General features: G+C 38.8%; 1 protein-coding gene across 10 annotated transcripts in view; it reads left to right on the top strand.

Moving 5' to 3' along the window:
• The window catches only part of LOC136246422 (uncharacterized), a 44,221-nt gene that overhangs the window by 149 nt on the left and 17,809 nt on the right, over window positions 1-26,263 (top strand). For 2 of the 10 annotated variants that reach the window (XM_066037847.1, XM_066037848.1), the window contains exons 2-16: window positions 3,678-3,767; window positions 4,284-4,841; window positions 5,370-5,504; window positions 6,711-6,970; window positions 8,158-8,265; window positions 8,658-8,750; window positions 8,929-8,979; window positions 11,818-11,874; window positions 12,898-19,844; window positions 20,441-20,497; window positions 20,871-20,981; window positions 23,449-23,541; window positions 23,700-23,750; window positions 24,183-24,274; window positions 24,472-24,558. In XM_066037847.1, the coding sequence (XP_065893919.1) occupies window positions 15,357-18,035 (2,679 nt within the window). In that variant the 5' untranslated portion in view covers window positions 3,678-3,767; window positions 4,284-4,841; window positions 5,370-5,504; ... (4 more) ...; window positions 11,818-11,874; window positions 12,898-15,356 and the 3' untranslated portion in view covers window positions 18,036-19,844; window positions 20,441-20,497; window positions 20,871-20,981; ... (2 more) ...; window positions 24,183-24,274; window positions 24,472-24,558. Of the gene's footprint in view, window positions 1-3,677; window positions 3,768-4,283; window positions 4,846-5,369; window positions 5,505-6,710; window positions 6,971-8,157; window positions 8,266-8,657; window positions 8,751-8,928; window positions 8,980-11,817; window positions 11,875-12,897; window positions 19,845-20,440; window positions 20,498-20,870; window positions 20,982-23,448; window positions 23,542-23,699; window positions 23,751-24,182; window positions 24,275-24,471; window positions 24,559-26,263 lie in introns of all 10 variants that reach the window. The other 8 variants (XM_066037839.1, XM_066037845.1, XM_066037840.1 and 5 more) reach the window with 8 other exon arrangements.

The following is a 26,263-nucleotide window of genomic DNA, read 5'->3' as shown; positions in this document are numbered from 1 at the left end:
AATCCTCCAGTTGGTCTGTTATGTTAGCCCACCTGGAGTAGTCTCTAGTCTCAAACCGCGGGCCACTTTCTTTTTTTTTTTTTTTCACTTTGTCATTGTTTCTCCGTACCCAAGTGATAAAGAGAAAAAATGGTCTGGCCGCGCGAGATTAAACTCTCGTTCATAAGGCAACTGTTTGGTGATTTTCAGTTTCTCATCCGAAGATTTTAAAAGTGTGGAGTGCGGGCAGGTGGCCACAATTGCTAGGCGATGACAAGATACTGAACCATTTCTGATGTACTGTCAACTCCACTAACAAGCATAGGGGTACTGTTTGACACATTTTGCTTGCAAAATTCTGTAAACGTTATATTATGATGAAGGGCTTTCTTCACAAATCTGACACTCCAATAAACATTACTTGTACAGTACATGAAGTACAGTAGCTGCTGTATGAGTGTGGAAATCTTTTAAAACTAACCTCAATATTTTGTTGCTCAAACAAATAATTATTAATCTGTAATAATAGGGGAAATACCTGTTGCAGTGATAATACATGTGGGTACTGATGAGAAACAGAAGATCACCAAATTGTGGCCTGTATCACTACCAGTAGCTTGTCAATTTAAAGTCTAATGTACAGTAACATGTTACTCAGATTTTTAACATAAGTTTTTTTTTGTTTTTTTGTTTTTAAATTTCCTTATAGTCCCGGCATGTAAACAGACCAATACATTTGTTGGGGAAGTACACTATATACAATACATGAGCTATAGGTTGCTTTACAACCACTGTCAAAGCCCTTGCAGTCTTGACTGGGCAACATTTCACCTTGATCTGTTACTTGAAGTGTTGATCAGAGTTTGACCTGTGACTATAAAAGTATAATGTTATATCAAACAGTACGGTAGCAAGTACTGTTTAAGTAGGGTTTGCGTCAAAAGTGAAGTGCTCTGCCAAAAATACCGCCTTTAAAAACCAGCTTAGAAACTTCTTACGCGGTGAAAATCACTTTTACGGAATAATATTAGTCCATTTAACTTCAAATGTAGCGTTAAAAGCAAGAAAACGCTTACTGGCAGCCGGATATAGAATTTTTTTAAATTATCAAAACTTGAAATTTCATCTCACTAACTTACTGCCTGACCACAGTCGCAAGCCTAGAGCCCAAACGGAGCAGTGCACAGTCACCATTTTACGCCACAGCAACAAACTCACCGATGGGATGTGCCTTTTGGGGTTCCGAGGAGTGTGCGCCCTGTGTGCCTTGTCTTTTCTTTTATCTTCAATCAGGCTGCTTGTCTTTTCTTCATCCAACGAAACCATATCGAGGCATTGATTTTCCATATCAACACTTTCTTTAAGCGACACTTAGACTACACTACTTTACGGAGGTACCGGTACTCCACGATAGGTCACAAGATCATGCTCATTATTCTACTATTATCGAGCCGACGATGACCACGCCCCTTTTACACTAGCTCTATTTGTGACCACACACCTTCAAGTTGGTAGGCTGATTCGAGATACTCTAGTCTAATAATCAATCGAAACCACAATGACCACACCCCTTTTTGGGCAAGCGCACATCTTTGCAGGCTGACCCGAGATACTCTAATACAGCAGTCACCCTAATAAAACAGTCACATGTTTATAACTAGCTGTATGCTTAACAAAAAAAACTAAACAAACTAGTATATTAAAATTATAAATTTAAAAATGAAGTAGGGATCCAAGCGATAAAAAGTAGTGAAACAAGAGATGAACAATGGTAGCTATTACATCATAGCTCAGTGGGAAATCCTACTTTGGCATAGTATAACAATTATTTTGTGGTCAATGCCAAAGTAGGATTTCCCACTGAGCTATACTGTAATAGCTACCATTGTTCATCTCTTGCTTCGCTACTTTTTATCGCTTGGATCCCTACCTCATTTTTAAATTTATAATTTTTAATATACTAGTAGAATTAATGCTTTAGCTCTATATAAATATCGAGAACTACTTTTATTTTGTATTACATTGTAGGAATTGAGATGAACCATACAAACAGTTTTGTCAATAGTGGTAGTGCTTTATCCCATCAATCCATTGTAACCATGGATGTACTGCAAGATGTACAACCTGTAACTAGGCCACTTCAACTGAATCTTTTGTTTCTCAGGCCAAGTACAGGGTTGGAAGGTCGGTAAAATATTAATTTTTGCCAGCCGAATAGTGATTTAGCGAGTCAAACAGTAGCTAAGTTACATCGATTATGATTGCTGTATCACTTGTGAGTAGAAAGCTATATGGTTGATATTGAGTATTGCAACCCCTCTGTGGAATTTTTCGCTGCTTGAGGTGATCACATGATTCACATAAAATGTTTTGGTCTAAAAAGTATAATCACAAATACTGTAGTAGTCACATTGCAGGAGGTGTCATTTAGTCGGAACAGTGAGCCTAGCTATTACAGCCAGCCCATGCCGCAGCTGTAATCCTATGATAATTCTGTAATTTACCTTCTTTTCTCATGGGAGGAGAGTGTGCCCTGGCCATCAGACCACTCAATTGACCTGCTTTCCTGTTCAGAATCGTGTGATTCGCTTCAATACAGAAAATCATCAATAGCTAATCAGTTTGCCAAGTTTAATCACTTACTCAGAAGTTGATAAAATCCATAGTCTCCTCAAACACCTGCCTATCCATGGCTAACAATGTACAAGTGCAGTACCAGATAGTGGACTATATAGACGTACTGTATATGTATGACTGTAAATGGCCATAACTAAATCTGTAAATCTGAAATGGTGCATGGGAATTTTAGTGATGCAGTGAAGTGTGCAGTGTTTTTGTCATCATTAGTAAAATAATTATTATAGCAAGTATACTACAACACTGACACGATATTTATAAACATCTCCAATGAGCAGTGGAATATGTTCATCATGTGATCCGTAATCCATCCATCTGTGATTCGCCAAATATAGCAACCCAGTTTAGATACTCACTTCAGGTTTCTTAGTATATTATACATAGGCTAGTAAACTGGAGGGTAAGGTTTAGTCACTGTATCAACTGAGGTTACAAATTGCTGCTCACAAACCTTAAATGAATTCAAGTCATTATTACTGCATGATCACACTGTTATGGCATTGTTACTAACCTATAGTATAACTGACACTATTGTATCTTGTCAACAGCTTGTGGGCCTATAACTATTGATTTAAAAATGAAGTAGGGTTGCAGCGATAAAAAGTAGTAAAGCAAGAGATGATGGTAGCTGTGAGGGAAAATCCCTAGCTACTTGGCATTGTAGCAATGTGGGAAAATCCCTACTTTTGAATCTTGTTTCACTAATTTTTATTGCTGGAACCGTACTTCATTGTTAAATTATATTTATTTTTATTGCACTAGTTTGTGCTAGAGCTAGCTATGAAATATGCACGTGTGGTGTATTAGAGTATCTTGATCTTGCCACTCAGCTACACAGTAGATCAAGCTAGTGGACATGGCACAATGTCTTGTTTTCCAACGAAGCTAGATTGTCGTGTCACATTATGATTGTTTAAGGAGGTGTGGCAATTGCTTTAAAACAGACACAGCTTAGCGGCTATGAGTCTGTTAATCACCTCAAATAGTTTCATGGCATCTAAATACTCTCCTTCAATGAAAGTGTTGATAGGGAAAATTAATGTCTTTGTATGATTTCCTAGGGAGAAGAGGATCATTTAATTGAAGATAAAAGAAAAGGCAAAGTGCAGATAACAGACATTTATCGGAACTACAAAAGGCACATCTCACAAGTGAGTTTGTTGTTGTGGCATGATGGTGGTCGTGTGCTGCTTTGTTTGGCCTCTAGCCTTGTGCCTGTGGTCAGGTAGGCTGGCAAACAAATTCGAGTTATAGCATTTATTTTTTGAATTTAATATTTGAACACCTGTATGTGTTTTCTTGTTTTTAATGCTATAATTGATGAATTGATGCTGAATGGAGTAAGGCTATTCTGTAAAGATGATTTTCACTGTGTGTGATGTTTTCATGATGGTTTTTAGATGAGACTTTTTTAATAGCGCACGTCATGTCAATTAAGCAGTACGACCATAGTGTTTGATACTGTATAGTTTTACTGTACTTAGCAATTTTTTGTGATGATGCTATAATGATGTCATTTTACATGTGCATGCTAGTGATTAGGGCTGGGACAAATATTGAAATTTACCTTCAAATATTCGCTAATATAATGTTCGAACATTGGAAGCTTCGGTGTTACGTAGCTTTCAAGTTACAGGTTTTCTTGTATTTATGGACATCCTTCTTAGGTTTTATGTTTCTAAACCATTTAATAAGTTTATAAGTATTTGGAAAGTGCATAGCAGCAGTACTGAATGACGCAATCGATCAATTGCAAATGGGCGTGTCCGCTATACTGCAATCATGCACAGGTAAGCACCGAGAAATGGCTAAAATTACACTTTCCATACATTATCTATCACTTTATAAGGTGTTTTAAGGCTGCAAGTATGGTAGCAAGCTGAACTGTGATGGTTTAAAAGTGGGCGTGACACACGGAGATTGGTCGCGAAGAGACGAACATTGATCACGCAAGAGGAATAACAGCTGCAATAAAGATAACCATGTTTATTTGTGATTCTTTCGTAGACTATGAGTGCATTACGAAGCTTCGAAGGATACTTTTATAATTCAAAGTTTACTTAACCTTCGAACCCACGAAGCATTCGAAGCTTCGTCCCAGCCCTACTAGTGATCTGATATTGTCATGGCAACTACTGTTTCTGAGATTGAAGTTGATGTCACATTAGACCATTTGGCACATCTTTGAATATTCCATGCTCAGACTGTGATTGAAGTGCTATTGTGTAGGTTTGTAGTGTAGTGTATTTTGTGTGTGGGTACGCGCGTGTGTGTTTGATTTCATTTGTTTGTTTGTTTGTTTGTTTGTTTGTTTGTGCATGCAATGTGTGAGGTATCATAGCCAAGTGGCTATACCAACTAACTGGTAATTGAAAGGTTCCAAGTTTAATGCTCGGTTTTGCCCAGTTGGTGTTACCTTGAACCAGGCTTGGGTTCAAATACTTTGAAAAGTATTTAAATACAAATACTTATACCCAGGATGTATTTCAAATACTTCTAAAGCATTTAAATACTTTTAAAATACTTTTGTACTTTGATCTGAACTATACGTTACACAACCACCCAATAGTACAAACACCTGTTTTAATATTGTTCTAATACAAGCGTATGGTAAAAACAACTGACCACTCATAATAGCCTATATAGTAACTAGCTAGCTACTTAACTTATTGAATACATATCTTATAAACATATATTCCTCAAATTGTTTTCAGTTAAATGGCATCAATCTGGGCAAAATACTTTACTTACAGTCTTTCTACGGATGCTGAGGATGCAGGTATGCAGAGAAATCTAGCTACAAGCCATTTTGGCTAAAGGTGGAAATTTTGTTTGATTTACTTTCCAAAACACAAGTGGATCTTCTTCTTACAGTATACAGGGTGAAAGTAAGTACTCCTCAACAGTTGTGTTTAAATCCTTGGTAGTATCAGCAGTTGCTGAATCAGACTCATTTATTAAATCACTGACAAAAGGTTTTTATTTTCTTGGCTGCCAGATTCTTCCTCTATTTGTTCAGAAATTTCAGAAGCGAAGTATTTGAAGTATTTGCAGAAAGTATTTTAAGTTTTTACACAAAGTATTTAACTACAATACATGTTGTTTCAAAACTTCAAAATGCAAATACTCAAAAATAGTACAGCTGAATACAAATACTCATGTATTTGACTCCAAGCCTGCCTTGAACAAGAAGCTTTGCTCACATTGTTGTAGTCTACCCAGCTATACAATGTGGACCTGGTGGCCTGATGTCAACTGTGGAACCTGTCATTGTGTTGAGTAGTGTTTTAGGAGTCATTCTGGAACTTCAGGTTGTGTGTCCTCTATCTGTAAGACTTGTACATTCCTCCTGTGTGTTACTAGTCCTGCCCCAGCTGAGTGTATGAGTGGTACATGGACATCCCAATGTTGGTTGACTGGAAACAATAACTGTGTTTCCCACAACTACCAGAGTTGTTCATGTGTAGACAGACAGCTCAGACCTGTAGGTAGAGAGATTATTGCGAGAATCAACATTTGTTGCTGTTGTGATAAATATTGCATTGCCCTGGAGGAGGGTTTGACTATCTGAACCTGGAAACCTGTTTGTCCTGTAACTAATATATTGATGGTTACATGTTGGTCTACAAATATTACCTCCAGGATGATACATGTCACTAACCACTTGTTTATCTTGTGTGTTTGACTGACTACACAATTGTGTCATAGTCAATGATATAGTTTTGTTAACTGTGTAGTATATCTGTCATCCTCTACCTCTCAACCATGTACACTAGTAGTGTAGTTTAATAACTGTGTCCTTGTGTAGCTCCTTTCATAAAATTGTGTTGATAACACATGAGTGATTTGGTGACACTTCAGTAATGTGTTAAAGGTCAATTTGTCCAGTGGTTACATCACATGATATAGTTGGAGAATTTACCACCAAAGTTTTGGACAGTAATGTCAACATGAATATCATTATAGACCAGTGGTTTGGTGTATGTTGTGGGAATGTAAAGCTACTGTGTATGAATGTAGTTAGTGTATAGGGGAGATGAGTTGCATAAACATTACTTTGTAAGTACATGTAGTGTACTGTTTTGTGTTTGTAGTGACCACCCCTAATGGATGAGAGATGAATGGAGCTGTATATATGTGACCAGGCCAGACATACAATAATGGACCAGTGTTATATTCCCTAAGGGTTGGTATTATGAGGATCATGTGATAGGCAGGAAGAAGCAGCCCCCTCAGCAGATAATTACATATATGATATATACTATGGAAGATATATGATATATACTATGGAAGAGAGTGAGATTAGGAGAGAGTATCAACCTGTCACCCATGTTGTCACCATTTGCCGTCACAGGTAAGTGTGTCTGTCTGTCTGTGTGTTATACAAATATTGTACGTCTGTGTGAAGGTAGTACTGTAGTAGTCATGTGTTGACCGTGTACATATGGTAGAGCTGGAACAAATGTACAAACCCTAAAACCATCCAACAATAGAAAACATATCATTTGTGTACTCAGAAAAGGATAAATAATTGTAACAACATTCACTGACTTGTTATGAAGCACTAGATCGATAGTGAATGAATATGACACAGTAGTCAATTTATTAATGTTCAACTAACATCAGTTTTAGATGTTGTAACATTATCAGCTCAATGTAGTGAACTGGAAAGGAGTGATGCATAGTTTGTAGCATGTATGTTTGAATTGTATAAATATTGTTGTCGTGGCAACCTTTGACTTGGTCACAGGGTAAACCCCTAGGTAACATTTTATTCTTTATTACATCACAAATATAATAGCACAAATTGTGTTCCATAGTGATAGTAATCTGTTTGAGGTTACATGTAAAAGTAAATTTATCAGTGTGTGCATTTTTCAGTACATTGTTACTAAGGTGTATTATATGTGTGGGTTTTAAGAGTTAGAAAATGACCAGCTTTATTAATGGGGACCTGGTGTTAACTGGGGAAGTAATCTACACAGTTATATTAAATGGAGAACTGACACTCCTGTTCTACCTGTTAGGGTACAAATGACATGTTGTTAACAACTCCACCTCATCATGACACACACAAACTCAAACCCACAATTACTGCTCACATCTTAGTGTATAAAAGTGTCCAGTGTATACCAGAGGAACAACACACCTTGTATGTTGTAATGAAGTGACAGAATTTTTAAGGCCCAACAAGGTCCAGTATTGTAGCAACAAAATAATGTGATGAGTTGTGTAGAGTGTGAAGTTGCGTGTCTGTTGATATGCAGTAGCAAAATTTTAAAGAATTTTTTATCTAAAATTTTCTTTGAACTAAGGTTCCTCTCTGTACTCGCTTTATTGCAGTCAACAAAAAATGTGTATGTTCACAATTTGGGCTTTGTGTAGTGTAGTGCGTGGGTGGGTGCGTGCGTGCATGCGTGTGTGTGTGTCTGTGTGTGTGATGTCACATAACATACGCCACCACCGTTGCACACATAATTATACTTGCACCTATTTTATTTCAAGTATTTAACACTCTATTTTACTACTGGACACATTCAGGTTTCTCGGTGGCAAGCTAGTCAATACTAGTATCAGGTTGACTACAGAGACACTTCTTCCTCTACTAAGAAGAAAGAAGATCACTTCATGTACAAGCAACACAATAATGTATGTAACTGTGTCTGTCTGTCCATTTGTCTGTCTGTGTGTATTACTATGGTAGAGAAGTGTTCACATACAGTCAGCTGGTTGTTATGAATATCACTAAGGTGTTAATCTGTTTATCTCTTGACCTGTGCTGACATTATTGTAGTGTCCTATATCTTTTGTACTGTTAGTGTTGAGTTGTACTGTGTCTATGGTGATGACATAAACTAGGGAGTGTTGTGTGTTCTGTGTACACCGTCTGTGTAGTATTGTGTTGTAAGTTGAGGGTTATCTTTCTTTGTGCCATGTGTGTAGTTATTGTTATAATACAGCTTACGAAGTCCTCTAGATTTCACAGCTATTTATTGATAGTGTATGATACGATGTGATTACTATATTGTATTATTGTACAGAAATGGCAACAGAAACTTGGACACATGTTACCATTAGGAGCCTACCTGTTGAAATCTGTCCAGAGAGTGTTGAAGTATTCACTAATACCAGAAGTACGTGTGTGCGTGTATAGTGTGCGTGTGTGTACGTGCGTGCGTACATGTGTGTGTGTGTGTGTGTGTGGTTTATATTTCATATTTATTTGTATGTACAAGGACTGTTTACTATATATACTGACATATGTACGGTTAAACACACAAATAATTCATCATTTGTTGATTACTGTTACAGAAGATCAATGATTGTTTGATTGTTGGAGAGGATGGGAAAGAAGACATTATGGTAAGTCACATGTGCTTGTATTTAGTAAGTCATTATCCGATAGTAGTTGGAGAGGGGTTCCTTGTTCTGTTCCATATTACACTGGAACCTGTTAATGTGGACACTTGAGGACACTGTCAGTACATAATCCAGAACTTTGTTCAATTACTTTAATAAAAGCACACCTTAGTCAAAACGCTCTAATAGAGCAGTCATTTCTATTGTTCGATGACCAGATTATGGAGGGACCACTCTACTGTATTGTTTGTTAGTCAGCTTGTATTATATAATATATAATAATGTATTTTATGTGTGGGTGAATGTGTGTTTGTATACAGCGGTCTCTCCGTTATCTGACCATCGATTATCCAAACTGTGGTAGCGACTGTTCTATTAGAGTATTTTGCCTAAAGTGTATTTTAATGTTCTACATATAAATGTATGGGCTTCATTTGTGTGACACAGTACAGGCTTGTACTGTGTCACTCAAAGATGACTGGGTGAAGGTGATCAACAAAACATTAGTGATAGTGTTGATATGGACATTCCTAATAGGGTAAGTACCTTAATCCTTAAGCCCACATAGAACTTTGTGGGGAATGTGTGTTTACACAATGCTGGCCTGCATGGCAATGTTAGGAGGGATAACTTGCATAGTTTTGTACACATTGATCGAAAACCTTCTCACTGGCCTACTTGGAGAAGTGTTGCTACAGTATAATAAAATCTTGTAGTGCTGTGTAAATGATGTCAACAGCAACTGCTAGAAGATTATATTTATTGTCTGAAACAAACGGTCTTCCTTGAACTGAAAAATAATTCTGTTATACAAAGTTCTGTTCAAATACTCTAATAGAACAGTCATTTAAGAATTGATATAATTGACTGCTTAGCCAATTCACATTCGATGATCAACTATTTAATGCCTCAGTTAGCTAGTAGCTTCAAATATGTTTAGTTAGCGTGATAGTTAATGAATTAGAATACAGTTCAGGTAGACAAGAAGAGCTCATTCAGTGTACTACTGTATGTACAGTGAACTAACTAATATCTGTTATCTGTACAAACTGGAATGTTACCTCATAATGAACAAGAAGACTTTGTATTACTAAATTTAATGTCAAAACCCCTCACCGCCACCTCCAATCTGCTTTTAAACTGCTATAACTTGCATATTATACCTGTCACAGTGGGGCTAACTCTGTCACGCTGGACTTTACTCGTAAATAGTTCACTGAGCTTTGACTAACAAAAACTAAAATTTTATTCATTGATTCAAAGTATTTATAGGTACAAAACTATGCACAAAATTCTATCCTATATTACAAAACATACATGCAGAAAAACAAACAAAAATTCCTAACCTTACAGTACACAACAACAAAATCAAAATTCCTAAAGCAGCGTTACAACACCTACAAAATGTGCCTACTCTACAAGTTATGCAACTACAAAAATCACCATTACAAAATCACCATTACAAAGTCACACTATCAAGTAAAACAGTTCAATCTCTTACAATACCATATAATCCTATACAACTGTATCAGTTTACTTGCTATAGAATAAGGAATTCGATTATCAAGTTGTTGTTTACACAAGAGCAACCACAGAGTCATTATACAACTTTTAAGGGCAAAAATTGGCCTAAGTGAAACCAAACGTAAAATTTCACAACTCTGCAGGCTATCACTGTTTCTAATAACACAATAAACATCGCTTACCTGTTTATGGTTGAAGTGATGGTCACCAAGTCTGGTTTTCAGCATTTGAGCAAGTGCACATGCACATACAGACATGAGGTCACTGTTTAGAGGCATAAAAGAAGTAGCAACATGCCACTCCAACCTATACAATCCTTTTCCTTACCGTTTCTCTTTATTAGTAGTGCCATTATCACTGCGAAGAATCATCTACAATACTTGTTATCAACATTCCAAAAGTATGTGATTGCATCATCTAATCACGCAATAGTGCAGAGAGGCCAATTATCCCTGTTCCCGTTCACTTAAGGGCGTGGCCACTACAAGATATGTAAGTGCAGGAGTTACTAAAATGCTTGACTGAAGTTACAGAGCACTTAGAATGTGATGCTATGGCCGTTTATGCCATAGGGCAGTTGTGGCAGTGAGATCGAGGGTTAAATGTTATTCCTCTCATTAACATGTGTGCATACTGTATGTACCAGACATGGGGCCAAGTACATGAGTACTTATACTTAAGTACACTTAAGTACAGATTTGAAAGTACTTGTACTTTACTTAAATACTTCCTTAATTCCCCAGTGTACTTGTACTTATACTCAAGTACTTTGCTAAGTACTTGTATGTACTTGAGTACTTGAGTACTTGTAAGTACTGCAAACATTGTACATAGTTTGTACACAGTGGGTACTTAACAAAATTGCATGAAGGTGCATTGTACAATTCTTCTAGTGCCTTCCCTAACCTTACTATGTATCATGTAGCCACGATTAATGATGTCATAGAATTCTGGCAAATAAAAACAATGCTGCTGCTTAAGTTAGTGCATTTTAAATGTTTAAGAGAGTGAATAGTTGACAAAAACCTGAAAGTACCAACCCCACTAGGTACACTTACATACTACAATACACTGAATACAGTATATGTTTTGCTACAGTAAAATGTACTTGTACTTTACTTAAGTACTCTCTTGATTGTCGCCAGAGTACTTGTACTTGTACTTGGAAAATTCAAAAGTACTTGTACTTTACTTAAGTACTTTCAAATGTACTTGGCCCCATGTCTGGTATGTACCATATATGGTATTGAAATTATGTCAAGTTCTACATTTTGTTATCCCATGTCTGACATTCAGTTACAATAGCATTTATTACAGTTGTGTTCAGTTCACTGGAGGCCAAACTGTTGCTATTTTCTGGAATCCTGGATAGTGGTAAGTGGATGTGTTTTTATGTGTGTGTGTGCATATATATGTGTGTGCATGGGTGTATGCGTGTGTGCATGCACATGTGTACATGTGTATGTACGTGTGTTTATCATACACTCTATATTATGGATTATGAAAGTGTGCACCAAAAACAAAACATTTACTATAAACCAATCTCACCCTCACGACACTCATGACACCTTGGCAGTATTGGTTAGGTACAGTATCACCAAGCCCAAACGTGCCTTATTCTCCTTCGTTGGTGCTTCCCTGCTGGCGAGCCAGTTCTTCAATTCCGTAACCTTCATTTTAGATAGCCTTTTGTCGTCTTCCACGAGGTTTTCCATCATCACAGTTATTTCTTTTAACGCACATGCCCCTCCAACCGTATTTTCTAATTACGCAAATTTGAATAATGAATATGTGCCATTAACAGACCAATGAAAAAGAAAAGAAGAGTTATGGATGATGAGGTATCAAAGTTGAGGCTAGGAGGTTGGGTACTATTCAGCTGCATTGACTATCGGGAAAGAGCAATTAAGAACAAAGCAAAGATTAAACACACAGCTGACAAACTGCAGTCATATTCCACAGAGCTGCGGGTTCTACAATCACTAGTTGATGTAGAGAAGAAGACCTTGCCAATTGGTATAACAGCTCAAGACAGAGGGTCAATGACATTTCCAAAGTATTCATTGCTCCACTACATACAATTTGCAAACAAAATTTTGATGGATCATCTCTGCACAGAAAGATACGAAAAATATGGCTCTGAGCTGCTTAAAGTGATTTAACATACAAAATTATATACCATAAAATTATGATACTTGCATGCATAATGTATATTATATTGCATAATGTATATATATATATATATGTACCACTCGTGCTCTGCCTGTATAAATGCACTTGCCTTCGGGCCTAATGGCCCTCAGGCTCGTGCGTTTATATCAGGCAGAGCACTCATGGCCGTTGTATAACTATATAATATATATATATGTATGTATTTATATGTGTCAATGTCTATAGATCACAGAGCAAGCTGTACTCAACAATGAGATGCTAAAACAGCGATGGGTGGATTTTGCAAGATGTTTGATTCCGGAAGATATTCCAAACAGTGCAGTTGCTTCTGTGGGACAAATGATGATGCTGAAGATGCTACATTCACGATGTAAAGAATTTATTACAGGACACCATTTGCTAGGAAACTTAAAGGGAGGAAAATGTGCTGATGTAGATGTAGCATTGCGTGCTAACTTAAAAACATATGCTATTGAAAAACATGTACCTACATAACATAACTTTATAAATTACTGGGAAATGTACACCTATTTCTTCCTGCGTAGTTCTGTTTCCTTTAAATACAAAGGCTGTTGTCTATAATCATCTCCCGATGTTCTCTTTCCTGACAAACTCTATTTCGTTAAAAGTGATGCCCTTGTCCAAGCATAGTTGGCTGCTGTCAGGTTGTGTTGGGCGACCTGTCTCATCTGGCCAAAAATTGTCTCCATTACACTGCCATTAACATCATGGGGATTGATGTAGTATCCAGGACTTCTGTTTATGTATTGTGCACTTAAATCCGTAATACATTATCCTTTGTAGGTCCCACGTCTAGTACAGTGATAAACATAGAGAGTTAATATTATCAGATATACCGTACATGGCAAAATATTGGTGGATTAGAAGTCGTTTGCCAAATTTTCCCTCTTCAATATACAACACGAAGGTGAAAAGCTTGTCGAGAACTAGTAGCTGACAATGTTATTATTATTAGTAGTAGTTGTAGTGATTACGTAATTCATTGTGTGGATGTATCACGTTTTGTTGTATGCTGATTAGTGCGCTTCATGAAGAGTGAACACGTGTAAGTTGAATCGATCCGCTATCGTCGAGATTGTCCATTCGGATAGCTTCGAACCTCCGTTTCGTTACTAACTCTAGACTATCTATCACATTTTGGTGCTGTGACCAGGGATTTCGAATGGATACCCTTCAGCGCGCCCGTGCCTCCAGACGTGGCGGGCGCTCCTTCGTGACCAAGCTTCTCACCAAAGCTCAGGCGATCACTGAATCTTACACCGACGACACCCGGGAATCGATTTCGTCCGAAGACAGGGAAGGGATAGAACTCGTCCTCACTCAAGTCTCGTCGAAGAAACGCCAACTGGAAGAACTGGACCAGACAATCGCAGCAGCACTAACAACAGAACAAGAACTGGAAGACGAAGTTGGGGATACTGAGATGTACCACTTCAACCTAACTGAACGCATGGCCAGTTTGCGGAAGTTCACCATTTCTCCTGTGTTGCTAGCGAAGACTAAGGCCCATTCAGGAAGTCCTCAGAACCGTCCTATCTCTGACAACAGTACTGATCAACAGCCAGAGGACAATAACACTCAACCAGAGAATGCTGATCATGAGCAGGACTATTCATCAACAGGGCACACAGCAGCTGCTGGAGTGGTGAGTAACTCATTGCCGCATACACATGTTGCACGCAATGTGGGTCAGTCTGTGGGGCAGTTTGTAAGCCGCTTACCCAAACTTACCCTCCCAACATTTAGCGGGGAACCACTTCAATTCCAGACTTTCTGGGATTCCTTTGTGGCGGCTATCCACAACGATGAGGGTTTAACAGGGGTCCAGAAATTCCATTACTTAAGGGCACAATTGCAAGGGGATGCATACAATGTAATCGATAACCTCCCGCTCACTGACCTGAACTATGAACATTCTGTGGCTTTGCTCAAAGAAAGGTTTGGGCAGCCGTATAAGTTGGTTGATGCCCATATGAATGCCCTAATGCACCTTCCAAAACCTGTTAATAACCTGACTAGCCTACAAAACTTTCATGACAAGCTGGAAAGCCACATGAGAGCTTTGATGTCTCTGGGAAAGTCTCCAGACACCTACAGTACTATGCTGACCCGCATGGTCTTAGGAAAGCTTCCTGCTGACCTTAGAAAGCAGTTTGCTAGGGACAATAGTGGTGGTGAGTGGACCATCAGGGATGTCATGGCTTGCATCCTTAAGGAAATCCGCGTCCTTGAAATAGGACATTACTCTAATAACTTTAACAAAGAGTTCCACTCCACAGCTGCATCCCTCCACACCGGAGCAGCTAAATCTGCAGGCCAACGAGAGAAGAGGGAACCAGTTTGCACCTACTGCAAGGGCTCGCACACAGCCAACCAGTGCACCGTTGTTACAGACCACCAGCAACGTACGTCTATTGTAAAGGGAGCAGGTCTGTGCTTTAATTGCCTGGCACACCATAGAGTGTCACAGTGCACCTCCCGCAGACGTTGCAAACAGTGCAACCAGAAACACCACACAAGCTTGTGTCATTCTCTCATCACTACAACAGCATCAAACACCAGTATCTGCCAATCTCCTTAACAGTCTATATGTCGACAATGTAGTCACTGGCTGTGACACTGAACAGGAGGCTACTCAATACTTCTTAGAGTCACGTTCGTGGATGAACTTATCGAAGTTCAACCTCCGCACCTGGGCGTCTAACAGTCCAATGCTCAGGAATCTAGCACACCAACACAGTGTAGCTGAGACTGAAGAGGTTGTCAAGGTCCTTGGCCTATGCTGGAATGTTCAGCTTGATGAATTGTATCTCTACTCCAAACCTGATCTTGCCACTTGCACTCCAGTGACGAAGCGTGATATCTTGCGGTACACAGCTTCAATCTTTGACCCACTTGGTCTAGCCACTCCAGTAACAATAACTGCCAAGTTGTTACTTCAAGAACTTTGGCAAGATAATGTATCTTGGGATGCGGAATTGGCTAAACCCTGTCAGATCAGATGGGCTACCATAACAACAGATATCTCAACTGCTTTGCAACAAAAATTTCCACGACAGTACATACCTATGCTCCAAGCAGCAGACCTTTCTTCTGCTGTCCTACATGTCTTCGCTGACGCCAGCCCAAAGGCATATGGAGCTGTTGTCTACATCCAATGTGGCAACTATTCTTCACTTGTAATGTCAAAATCTCGTGTAGCTCCCATCAAGCAACACTCGCTGCCTAGGCTTGAACTTATGGCCGCAGTTGTAGCAGCTCGCCTAGGCCCCTTTGTGGTGGATTCACTCAAGCTTAGTGCCACCATTTACTACTGGTCTGACAGCCAAATAGTTCTGTGCTGGCTCAAAAGCAAGAAGAAGCTTAAACCTTTCATCGCACATAGGATGAAAGAGATTCAGTCCAAATCATCACTATGGCAATATTGTCCAACAGCTTCCAATCCTGCGGATCTTTTGACCCGTGGATTGACAGCATCACAACTGGCCGATTCAGTGTTGTGGCGAAATGGCCCCTCTTGGCTGTCATCTCCTGCCAAGTGGCCCACCTGGAATCCTTCTGAAGCCATGATTATACAAGCTGTCACTGCTGATGACCCGCTATCAACTGCTGGGGTCCACAACACAGCTATATTGCCACCTACCACTGGCTTGCACAACATTGTTGATCCTTCAGCTTACAGTAGCTACACCAAGCTGCTAGACGTAACTGCGTATGTTCTGCGTTTTGCCCATAACACCAGGCAAAAGCTCTTTAAGCTCACAGGATCACTAACCCCATCTGAAATATCCATTGCCAATCTTCGATGGGTGGGTAATGTGCAGCACAGGTGCTTCCCAGAGGAACTAAGCTGTCTACAGTCGACTAATCGTGCATCAAGACTGCCACTGGTGAGGCAGCTACGACTCTATGTGGATCACACTGGCTTGATCCGTTGTGGTGGTAGAATACATAATGCACCGCTCGCAGAATCAGCTAAATTTCCTCTTCTTCTACCACAAAAGGACCCATTTACCTCCCTTCTCATCTGGCACATACACAAGCAACAATACCATGCTGGGGTTAGCATGACACTGACATCCCTCCGCCAAATGTATTGGGTGCCATGTGCAAGGCAAAGAATAAGATCCTTACTGAGGAAGTGCGTGACCTGCAAGAAATTAGCTGGTAAACCATACTCTGCACCGGATCCTCCCCCACTGGTGAAGGCCCGTGTACAACAATCCATGCCATTTGAAGTCACTGGGATCGACTTCTCAGGTGCTCTGTATGTGAGAGGCATTGGAGGAGAACACAAGGTGTACATTTGTCTATTCACCTGCGCTGTAAGTCGGGCAGTACACCTTGAGATCGTAACAGATCTCACGGTCGAATGCTTTCTACAGGCCTTCCGTCGCTTCAGTAGCAGGAGGTCCTTACCACGCCTTGTATTGTCAGACAATGGCTCAACCTTTCTCTCAGCGGCAGCGGAATTGAAGGCCTTATTCTCCTCACCCTCACTTACAGACACCTTAGCTAGGACTGGGGTAGAATGGAAGTTTATTCCCAAGCGAGCCCCCTGGTTTTGGGGTTTCTGGGAGAGGCTAATCGGGTTAACAAAGTCGGTCTTGAAGAAGGTCCTGGGGAGAGCATTCACAACACTAAACAGCCTTCAAACTTTAATTGTTGAAATAGAGGGTATTCTTAATAACCGGCCCCTTACTACTGCCCCCACAGACATAAATGACCCAGACCCCATCACTCCTGCCCACCTACTGTATGGCAGGAAAGTTGCTTGTGTGCCCTACCATGTGACTACTGAGTACGACTACAGTGATCCTGACTTTGGAGACACCAATATTCAGACAAGAGCTAAGAAACAAGGAGCATTGTTGCAACACTTTTGGACTAGATGGAAGCAAGAATATCTCACTGGGCTTCGAGAGTTTCATCAAACAAGTGGCTCCAATGTTCAAACAATCAAGTCAGGAGCTATTGTTCTAGTGCATGACGATACTCCCCGTCTCACTTGGCGTCTTGCAGTAGTTGAGGACACTATTTCTGGACAAGATGGTCTCATCAGAGCTGCGAATATTAGAACATCAACTGGCAGGACAAACCGTCCAATAACCAAGCTATACCCCCTGGAAGTCAGTACAGCAGAATCCAGTTCCATTCAGAAGCAAAATTACCAACATAAGGAAAAGTTATCAGACAGTGTTGCCCAGAATCCCACAGTTGAAGCAGCAAGTGGTAGTTCCAAACACACTAGACCCATCCGTCAAGCAGCAATTCGAGGAAGGCAACAAGTTCAAAAGTGGACGAGAACACTATGTGGCCCCCCGGAGGATGTCGAGAACTAGTAGCTGACAATGTTATTATTATTAGTAGTAGTTGTAGTGATTACGTAATTCATTGTGTGGATGTATCACGTTTTGTTGTATGCTGATTAGTGCGCTTCATGAAGAGTGAACACGTGTAAGTTGAATCGATCCGCTATCGTCGAGATTGTCCATTCGGATAGCTTCGAACCTCCGTTTCGTTACTAACTCTAGACTATCTATCACAAAGCTCCACTCGCTAATATTTCCCCCCATCGAAATTTTGTCATGTACGGTGACAGCTACAACTTACCTGCCAGGATATAAAGCTCTTGCTGAGCTGGGATGGGATCTTATCCTAAAATAAGATAATCATTAAGTGTCTAATTTAAACACTCAAACGCAATGTCAGTAATATTGTGTATAACTGTTATGTACCTGAAGACAACAATTTATCCAGCCAAAACTGCTGGCCTTTGTCCATTTGCTGAACAATGTAGCCAAAAACCAGCCTCAATATTCCCTGACGATGATAAGGCAGTATTGGTTAGGTAAAACTAAGCCCAAACAAACTTTCAGATCGACCCGAAATGCTTTCAACAAGTTGCTACGGAATTTTTAAAAATATATTTATTTAACGAAGCTTTCTACTAACTGACTGAGTAACTGACTGATGCTTCAGACAAGCATAACTCAATAGCGGCTAAGGCTATGGGCTTGAATTTTTCACTGTTCAATGTCGCTTCAGCCCGAGAGGTGCCTTTTGGCATACTACAGTACATACAATGGACTTACCATTGTCCTCCTTTGTATCCCATTCCCATTCATCTTTGCTGACAGCGAAAGGTGTCGATCTGGCGGTAGCACGTGATAGCTTCACTTCGTAACAGAAATCATCTGTATTTTTCATAGTAGTTATTTTGATAGCAGAGGTGCATTTCGAACAGTTCTTGATCCGAAATGCTGTGTAACAGGTTGAACATAGCTGACAACGAACTATAATGGATGCTTCACTTTTCAGACAATAATTGATATGCATGACACCATTTCAGATGCGATATGCGTGGGTTCACCAGTCATAATAATTATTTACAAAAAAATGTTAACAAACAAGTACACAGAAAAAATTTGGAATGTTCAACTAGAGTAGGGACCATAACACATCAATAAAAAGTACTGAAACAAACTGGAATAGTCCATGATATTAAATCACAGTAATACAATAAGAAGTGTTATTTCCCTACTGTGCTCAAGGTACCATAATGGAATTGCACAGTAGGGATATAACACTTCTTATTCTGATTGTTTAACAGCTCAATGTTGACAGTTTTGTTAACTCTGTAGTATATCTGTCATCCTCTACCTCTCAACCATGTACACTAGTAGTGTAGTTTAATAACTGTGTCCTTGTGTAGCTCATTTCATAAAATTGTAATGATTCCATGGTCATCATAGAGTAGTTATACATACACCATACTGACTAACTTGTCATATGTGTCTCATTAAACTTGTTCCATTACAGGTTGATTCAAGCAATGCTGACCACCACTGTTAGTACAAGTTAGTCAGATCACATGATCTCAACAAGATGACAGACACAGAACACCCTCATGGTCAGATGGTGTTCCAGTCTCATCTAACAAGTGATGAACAAGTTGGACATACAATAATGGACCAGTGTTATATACCCTAAGGGTTGGGATTATGAGGATCATGTGATAGGCAGAGAAGAGTAGTCCCCTCAGGCAGATAATGACACAGATGATATACGTCTAAGAGAGTGAGAGATTAGGACAGTATATCAACCTGTGATCCATGTTGTTACCTCCTCCGAGATATTTACCATCACAGGTAATTGTGTCTGTCCATCTGTCTGTGTGTAGTGTGTTATACAAATATTGTACGTCTGTGTGAAGGTAGTACTGTAGTAGTCATGTGTTGACCGTGTACATATGGTAGAGCTGGAACAAATGTACAAACCCTAAAACCATCCAACAATAGAAAACATATCATTTGTGTACTCAGAAAAGGATAAATAATTGTAACAACATTCACTGACTTGTTATGAAGGACTAGACCGATAGTGAATGAATATGACACAGTAGTCAATTTATTAATGTTCAACTAACATCAGTTTTAGATGTTGTAACATTATCAGCTCAATGTAGTGAACCGGGAAAGAGTTATGAATAGTTTGTAGCTTGTGTGTTTGAATTGTATAAACATTGTTGTCATGGCAACTTTTGACTTGGTCATAGGGTAATGCCCTAGGTAACATTTTATTCTTTATTACATCACAAATATATTAGCATAAATTGTGTTCTACCTGTTAGGGTACAAATTAGATGTTGTTAACAACTCCACCTCATCATAGCATACACAAACTCAAACCCACAATTACTCCTCACATCTTAGTGTATAAAAGTATCCAGTGTATACTATTATAGGAACAACACACCTTGTATGTTGTAATGAAGTGGAAGAATTTTGACATCGTAAACAAGGTCCAGTATTGTAGCAACATTTTAATGTGATGGGTTGTGTAGAGTTTGAAGTTGTGTGTCTGTTGATATGTAGTAGCAAGATTTTAAAGATTTTTTGATCTGTAAAATTTTCTTTTAACTAAGTGTACTCGCTTTATTACAGTCAACAAAACATGTGTGTGTTCACAATTTGGGCTGTGTGTGTAGTGTGCATGTGTATGCGTGTGCGTGTGTGTGTGTGTTGTTAGAGCTGTGTTGCAGAGTTAGTCTAATGAAACAGTCACTGTTGAAACTGTGTTATTGTCATAAGACTGCGTCATCCATTTGTATATATTTGATGTATTTAACATGTATTTCAAGTATTTCACATATAGTTAACACTATTTTACTACAGGACACATTCTGGTTTCTCGGTGGCAAGCCAGTAACAGGTTGAAAACAGAGAGACACTTCTTCCTCTACTAAGAAGAAAGAAGATCACTTCATGTACAAGCAACACAATAATGTAGGTAACTGTGTCTGTCTGTCCATCTGTGTCTGTCTGTCTGTCTATTATGGTACAGAAGTGTTCACATACAGTCAGCTGGTTGTTATGAATATCACTAAGGTGTTAATCTGTTTATCCCATGACCTGTGCTGACATTATTGTATTGTCCCATATCTTTTGTACTGTTAGTGTTGAGTTGTACTGTGTCTATGGTGATGACATAAACTAGGGAGTATTGTGTGTTCTGTGTACGCCGTCTGTGTAGTGTTGTGTTGCAGGTCGAGGGGTACCTTTCTTTCTGCCATGTGTGTAGTTATTGTTATAATACAGGTTGTTCCTCTTGTTCTTGCCAAAATCTTTATTTCTAAGAGACGGGATGAACATGTCATGAGATACTGTATCACTGTTTGAAATCATTATTCATGTAAATCTTTAAGTGTTGTATGTTTTAAATTGTTGTTGTTTTATTTAAATCATAATCTGGTTTTCTAGTTTAAGTGTTGTAATGTACAGTTTGGTGAGATGTGGGAATGTGACACAAGATACTTTGTACTAGGATTAGTGCTGGGCAGTATTGTATTTTTGCTACAGGTATATCCAGTATTGAGAAAATACCCCGGTATCCGGTATTTCACAGTATCTTGGTAATCTACTAATACACATTTTAATCAAGCCAGTAATGTTTATTTGTGTTAAAACAGTCAACTGTTAATATCCAAAGTTGGAGATATACCACAAGTAAAAGTTATTCATGGCTAACAGCTTAAATGCATTTTGCTAACTGCTACACAGTTGATACAAGTAATGGTTGGCTCTACAGTGTAGCCTGAAACCTCACAGTTTACTGTTAGGCAGGACTTGTGGTCACCACCAAACCATCAACACATAATACCAAAGACCTGATGTTTGGCTTCCCTCATAGCCTAATGGCATTCATACCAATATTACTGGTAGATTTGAAAGTGAATATCACTCCATGTGTTTATACTACAGATCACTCTGGATGGGATCACTTCAGTGCAATCCAGATCAACTTTTGAGCCCCGTTTATATTACGAAGGCCAAGCCCACTCCAATCTGTAAAAACTTAAACCCATAATCATAATTTGTATCGAACTAAATGTTGTTGATTGAGGATTTGTGCTCTCTATTTTTGCCAGGCTAGCAGGCATGATAACTCTTGCGTAAATGTTGGCCTCAGTGTTGGCGACTACTCTCAACTCTGTGTAGTTAGTTAACTGTTGATTCGTACACGTACATGTTTGCTTTAAGTCCTACTGTAGTCTAGAGGGTGTCTTTCCATATCGTCACCTAAATACTGTTCTGTTACTTCATTTCATCATTACAGTCGCCATTTTAGCTGTAACTGTACGTACCTTTAATCCGCTTATTAAAGTTAAATTGAACTACAAGGTCACAACTGTTTACACACAGATGTGAGTCACAGTGAATTGAACTGGACCACCTCAGGTAGGTAGCCTCATTCATATTTGCATGGCTCGATTCGGCATGTGTTAACACTGAAGTGTTAATCACCCCAGATTGAATTACACCACAATGGCTCGAATTCTGCTTCTAGTGTAAACGAGTTGTTTGACCTGGTTTGGTAATAATACCGCTGCATCCCAGTGTATCTGGTCTGGTGTACCGCCCAGTGCATGTGACAGATGAAATCTGCTGAAAGCACCAAAGCATCATATGACAAAGATGTGGAGAAATCTCGTAAAAATACAGCTGACCATTCTAGAACATGCTACTATAAACATTTGGAAAAATCCCGGGAAGACACAGTTGAACGTTTTAAAATGTGGACGTGCTACTACACGTCATAGTGTAGCCCTGCTTCTTTCGTGAGCCATGCCCACTTATGTAAATTACTGTCTGTATGTAGACATGTGGTAGCCACGCCCATTCATCAGTCTGTAGGTACGCACGAATCCACGTACATTATTGTCTGCAGTTTTTTTGTAGAGCCACACCAGTTGATCGGTTGTTATTATATGAGTCATAATCTAGTACAATAGTGCTGTGAGTAACTCTTAAAATATTGTGATTGGTTTTGTGAAAAGCAGTCTATTTAGTGGTCATGAGCTTGCAAAAAAAACTTCACAAACAAGTATATTAGAGTAGGGACAGTGTATAATGCTGCAATAAAAAGTACTGGAAAAAGCTGGATCAGAGTAGTACGTAATGTTCAAATACTGTAAAACAATAAGAAGTGAATATCCCTACTGTGCATTGAGCGTAGCACAGTAGGGATATTCTTATTGTTTTAACAAGTGCTTGAAAACCATAAACAAGTACACACAATAAGGGTCATCGGGTTACTAAATTACTTAGACCCCTGTGGTCTGAAGTGTAACTATTACATAAGTGTTCACTTGAGATGCCAGTCATACATAAGCTTACAAAGTCCTCTAGATTTCACAGCTGTTTATTGATAGTGTATGATACGATGTGGTCACTCTACTGTATTATTGTACAGAAATGTCAACAGAAACTTGGACACATGTTACCGTTAGGAGCCTACCTGTTGAAACCTGTCCAGAGAGTGTTGAAGTATGCACTATTCCTAGAAGTACGCGCATGTGTGTTTGTGTGTGCTTGCGTGCATGTGTGTGTGTGGTTGTTTATATTTCATATTTATTTGTATGTACAAGGACTGTTTACTGTATATGCTGACATACGTACAGTTAAACACACAAATAATTCATCATTTGTTTATTACTACTACAGAAGATTAATGATTGTTTGAGTACTGGAGAGGATGGGAAAGAAGACCTTATTGTAAGTCACATGTGCTTGTATTTAGTAAGTCATTATCAGATAATAGCAGGAGAGGGGTTCTTTGTTCTGTTCCGTATTACACTGGAACCTGTTAATGTGGACACTTGAGGACACATTCAGTACATAATCCAGAACGTTGTTCAATTACTTTAGTAAAATCACACCTTAGACAAAACACTCTAATGTGTGTTTGTATACAATGGTCTTCCCTTATCTGACTATCGATTATCCAAACTGTGGAAGTGACTGTTCTATTAGAGTATTTTTACCTAAAGTGTATTGTAATGTTCTGTATATAAATGTATGGGCTTCATTTGTGTGAACTTTTCCAACACCTAGGGTCCAATGAGTTTGGATAATGGAGGGACCATTGTATACATGTGTGTGTTGTATTACCAGTGTATGTGGTATGTATGTTATGTTGTCTTGTAGATTGAAGACCTACAAGTGTTAGGCTCCATTACCAAATATCCGTCATGTTTTCAACTAATACAATATCCACTACCAGGGTGTTCACATTTCAGGTGAGCTCATTGTTACATGTAGTGTAAGCTAGTGTGACTAAAGTGTAGTGTGTGTAGAAATGTGACCTTTGCTGCTAACAGAATGTTGCAGTGTTTATACACTGTATGGGTACAATACAAACTGTTATTGGTCCCATTGTGTGGTGTATATACCATAGTGTAACTGTTAACAGTGTTCACATGTTATCATCCAACAGGCTTGTGCTGTGTCACTCAAAGATGACTGGGTGAAGGTGATCTACAGAATATTGGTGGATAGTGTTGATATGGACATTCCTAATAGGGTAAGTACCTTAAACCCACATAGAACTTTGTAGAGAATGTGTGTTTACACAATACGGACCTGTATGGCAATGTTAGGTGGGGTAACACGTAATTTTGTACACATTGATCTAAAACCTTCTCACTGGCCTACTTGGAGAAGTGTTGCTACAGTGTAATAAAATCTTGTAGTGCTGTGTAAATGATGTCAACAGCAACTGCTAGAAGATTATATTTATTGTCTGAAACAAACGGTCTTCCTTGAACCGAAAAATAATTGTTATACAAAGTTCTGTTCAAATACTCTAATAGAACAGTCATTTAAGAATTGATATAATTGACTGCTTGGCCAATTCACATTCAATGATCAACTATTTAATGCCTCAGTTAGCTAGTAGCTTCAAATATGTTTAGTTAGCTTGATAGTTAATGAATTAGAATACGGTTCAGGTAGACAAGAAGAGTTCATTCAATGTACTACTGTATGTACAGTGAACTAACTAATATCTGTTATCTGTACAAACTGGAATGTTACCTCATAATGAACAAGAAGACTTTGTATTACTAAATTTAATGTCAAAACCCCTCACCGCCACCTCCAATCTGCTTTTAAACTGCTATAACTTGCATATTATACCTGTCACAGTGGGGCTAACTCTGTCACGCTGGACTTTACTCGTAAATAGTTCACTGAGCTTTGACTAACAAAAACTAAACTTTTATTCATTGATTCAAAGTATTTATAGGTACAAAACTAAGCACAAAATTCTATCCTATATTACAAAACATACATGCAGAAAAACATACAAAAATTCCTAACCTTACAGTACACAACAACAAAATCAGAATTCCTAAAGCAGCGTTACAACACCTACAAAATGTGCCTACTGTACAAGTTATGCAACTACAAAAATCACCATTACAAAAATCACCATTACAAAATCACCATTACAAAAATCACCATTACAAAATCACACTATCAAGTAAAACAGTTCAATCTCTTACAATACCATATAATCCTATAAAACTGTATCAGTTTACTCGCTATAGAACAAAGAATTCGATTATTGAGTTGTTGTTTACACAAGAGGAACCACAGAGTCATTATACAACTTTTAAGGGCAAAAATTGGCCTAAGTGAAACCAAACGTGAAATTTCACAACTCTCTGCAGGCTATCACTGTTTCTAATAACACAATAAACATTGCTTACCTGTTTATGGTTGAAGTGATGGTCACCAAGTCTGGTTTTCAGCATTTGAGCAAGTGCACATGCACATACAGACATGAGGTCACTGTTTAGAGGCATAAAAGAAGTAGCAACATGCCACTCCAACCTATACAATCCTTCTCCTTACCGTTTCTCTTTATTAGTAGTGCCATTATCACTGCGAAGAATCGTCTACAATACTTGTTATCAACATTCCAAAAGTATGTGATTGCATCATCTAATCACGCAATAGTGCAGAGAGGCCAATTATCCCTGTTCCCGTTCACTTAAGGACGTGGCCACTACAAGATACATAAGTGCAGGAGTTACTAAAATTCTTGACTGAAGTTACAGAGCACTTAGAATGTGATGCTATGGTCGTTTATGCCATAGGGCAGTTGTGGCAGTGAGATCGAGGGCTAAATGTTATTCCTCTCATTAACATGTGTGCATACTGTATGTACCATATATGGTATTGAAATTATGTCAAGTTCCACATTTTGTTATCTTATGTCTGAC

The sequence above is a fragment of the Dysidea avara genome, chromosome 2 (assembly GCF_963678975.1).
Source record: "Dysidea avara chromosome 2, odDysAvar1.4, whole genome shotgun sequence".
NCBI lineage: Eukaryota > Metazoa > Porifera > Demospongiae > Dictyoceratida > Dysideidae > Dysidea > Dysidea avara.
Note: the sequence above shows the minus strand (reverse complement) of the source record. Positions and strands in the feature narration are given on the sequence as shown.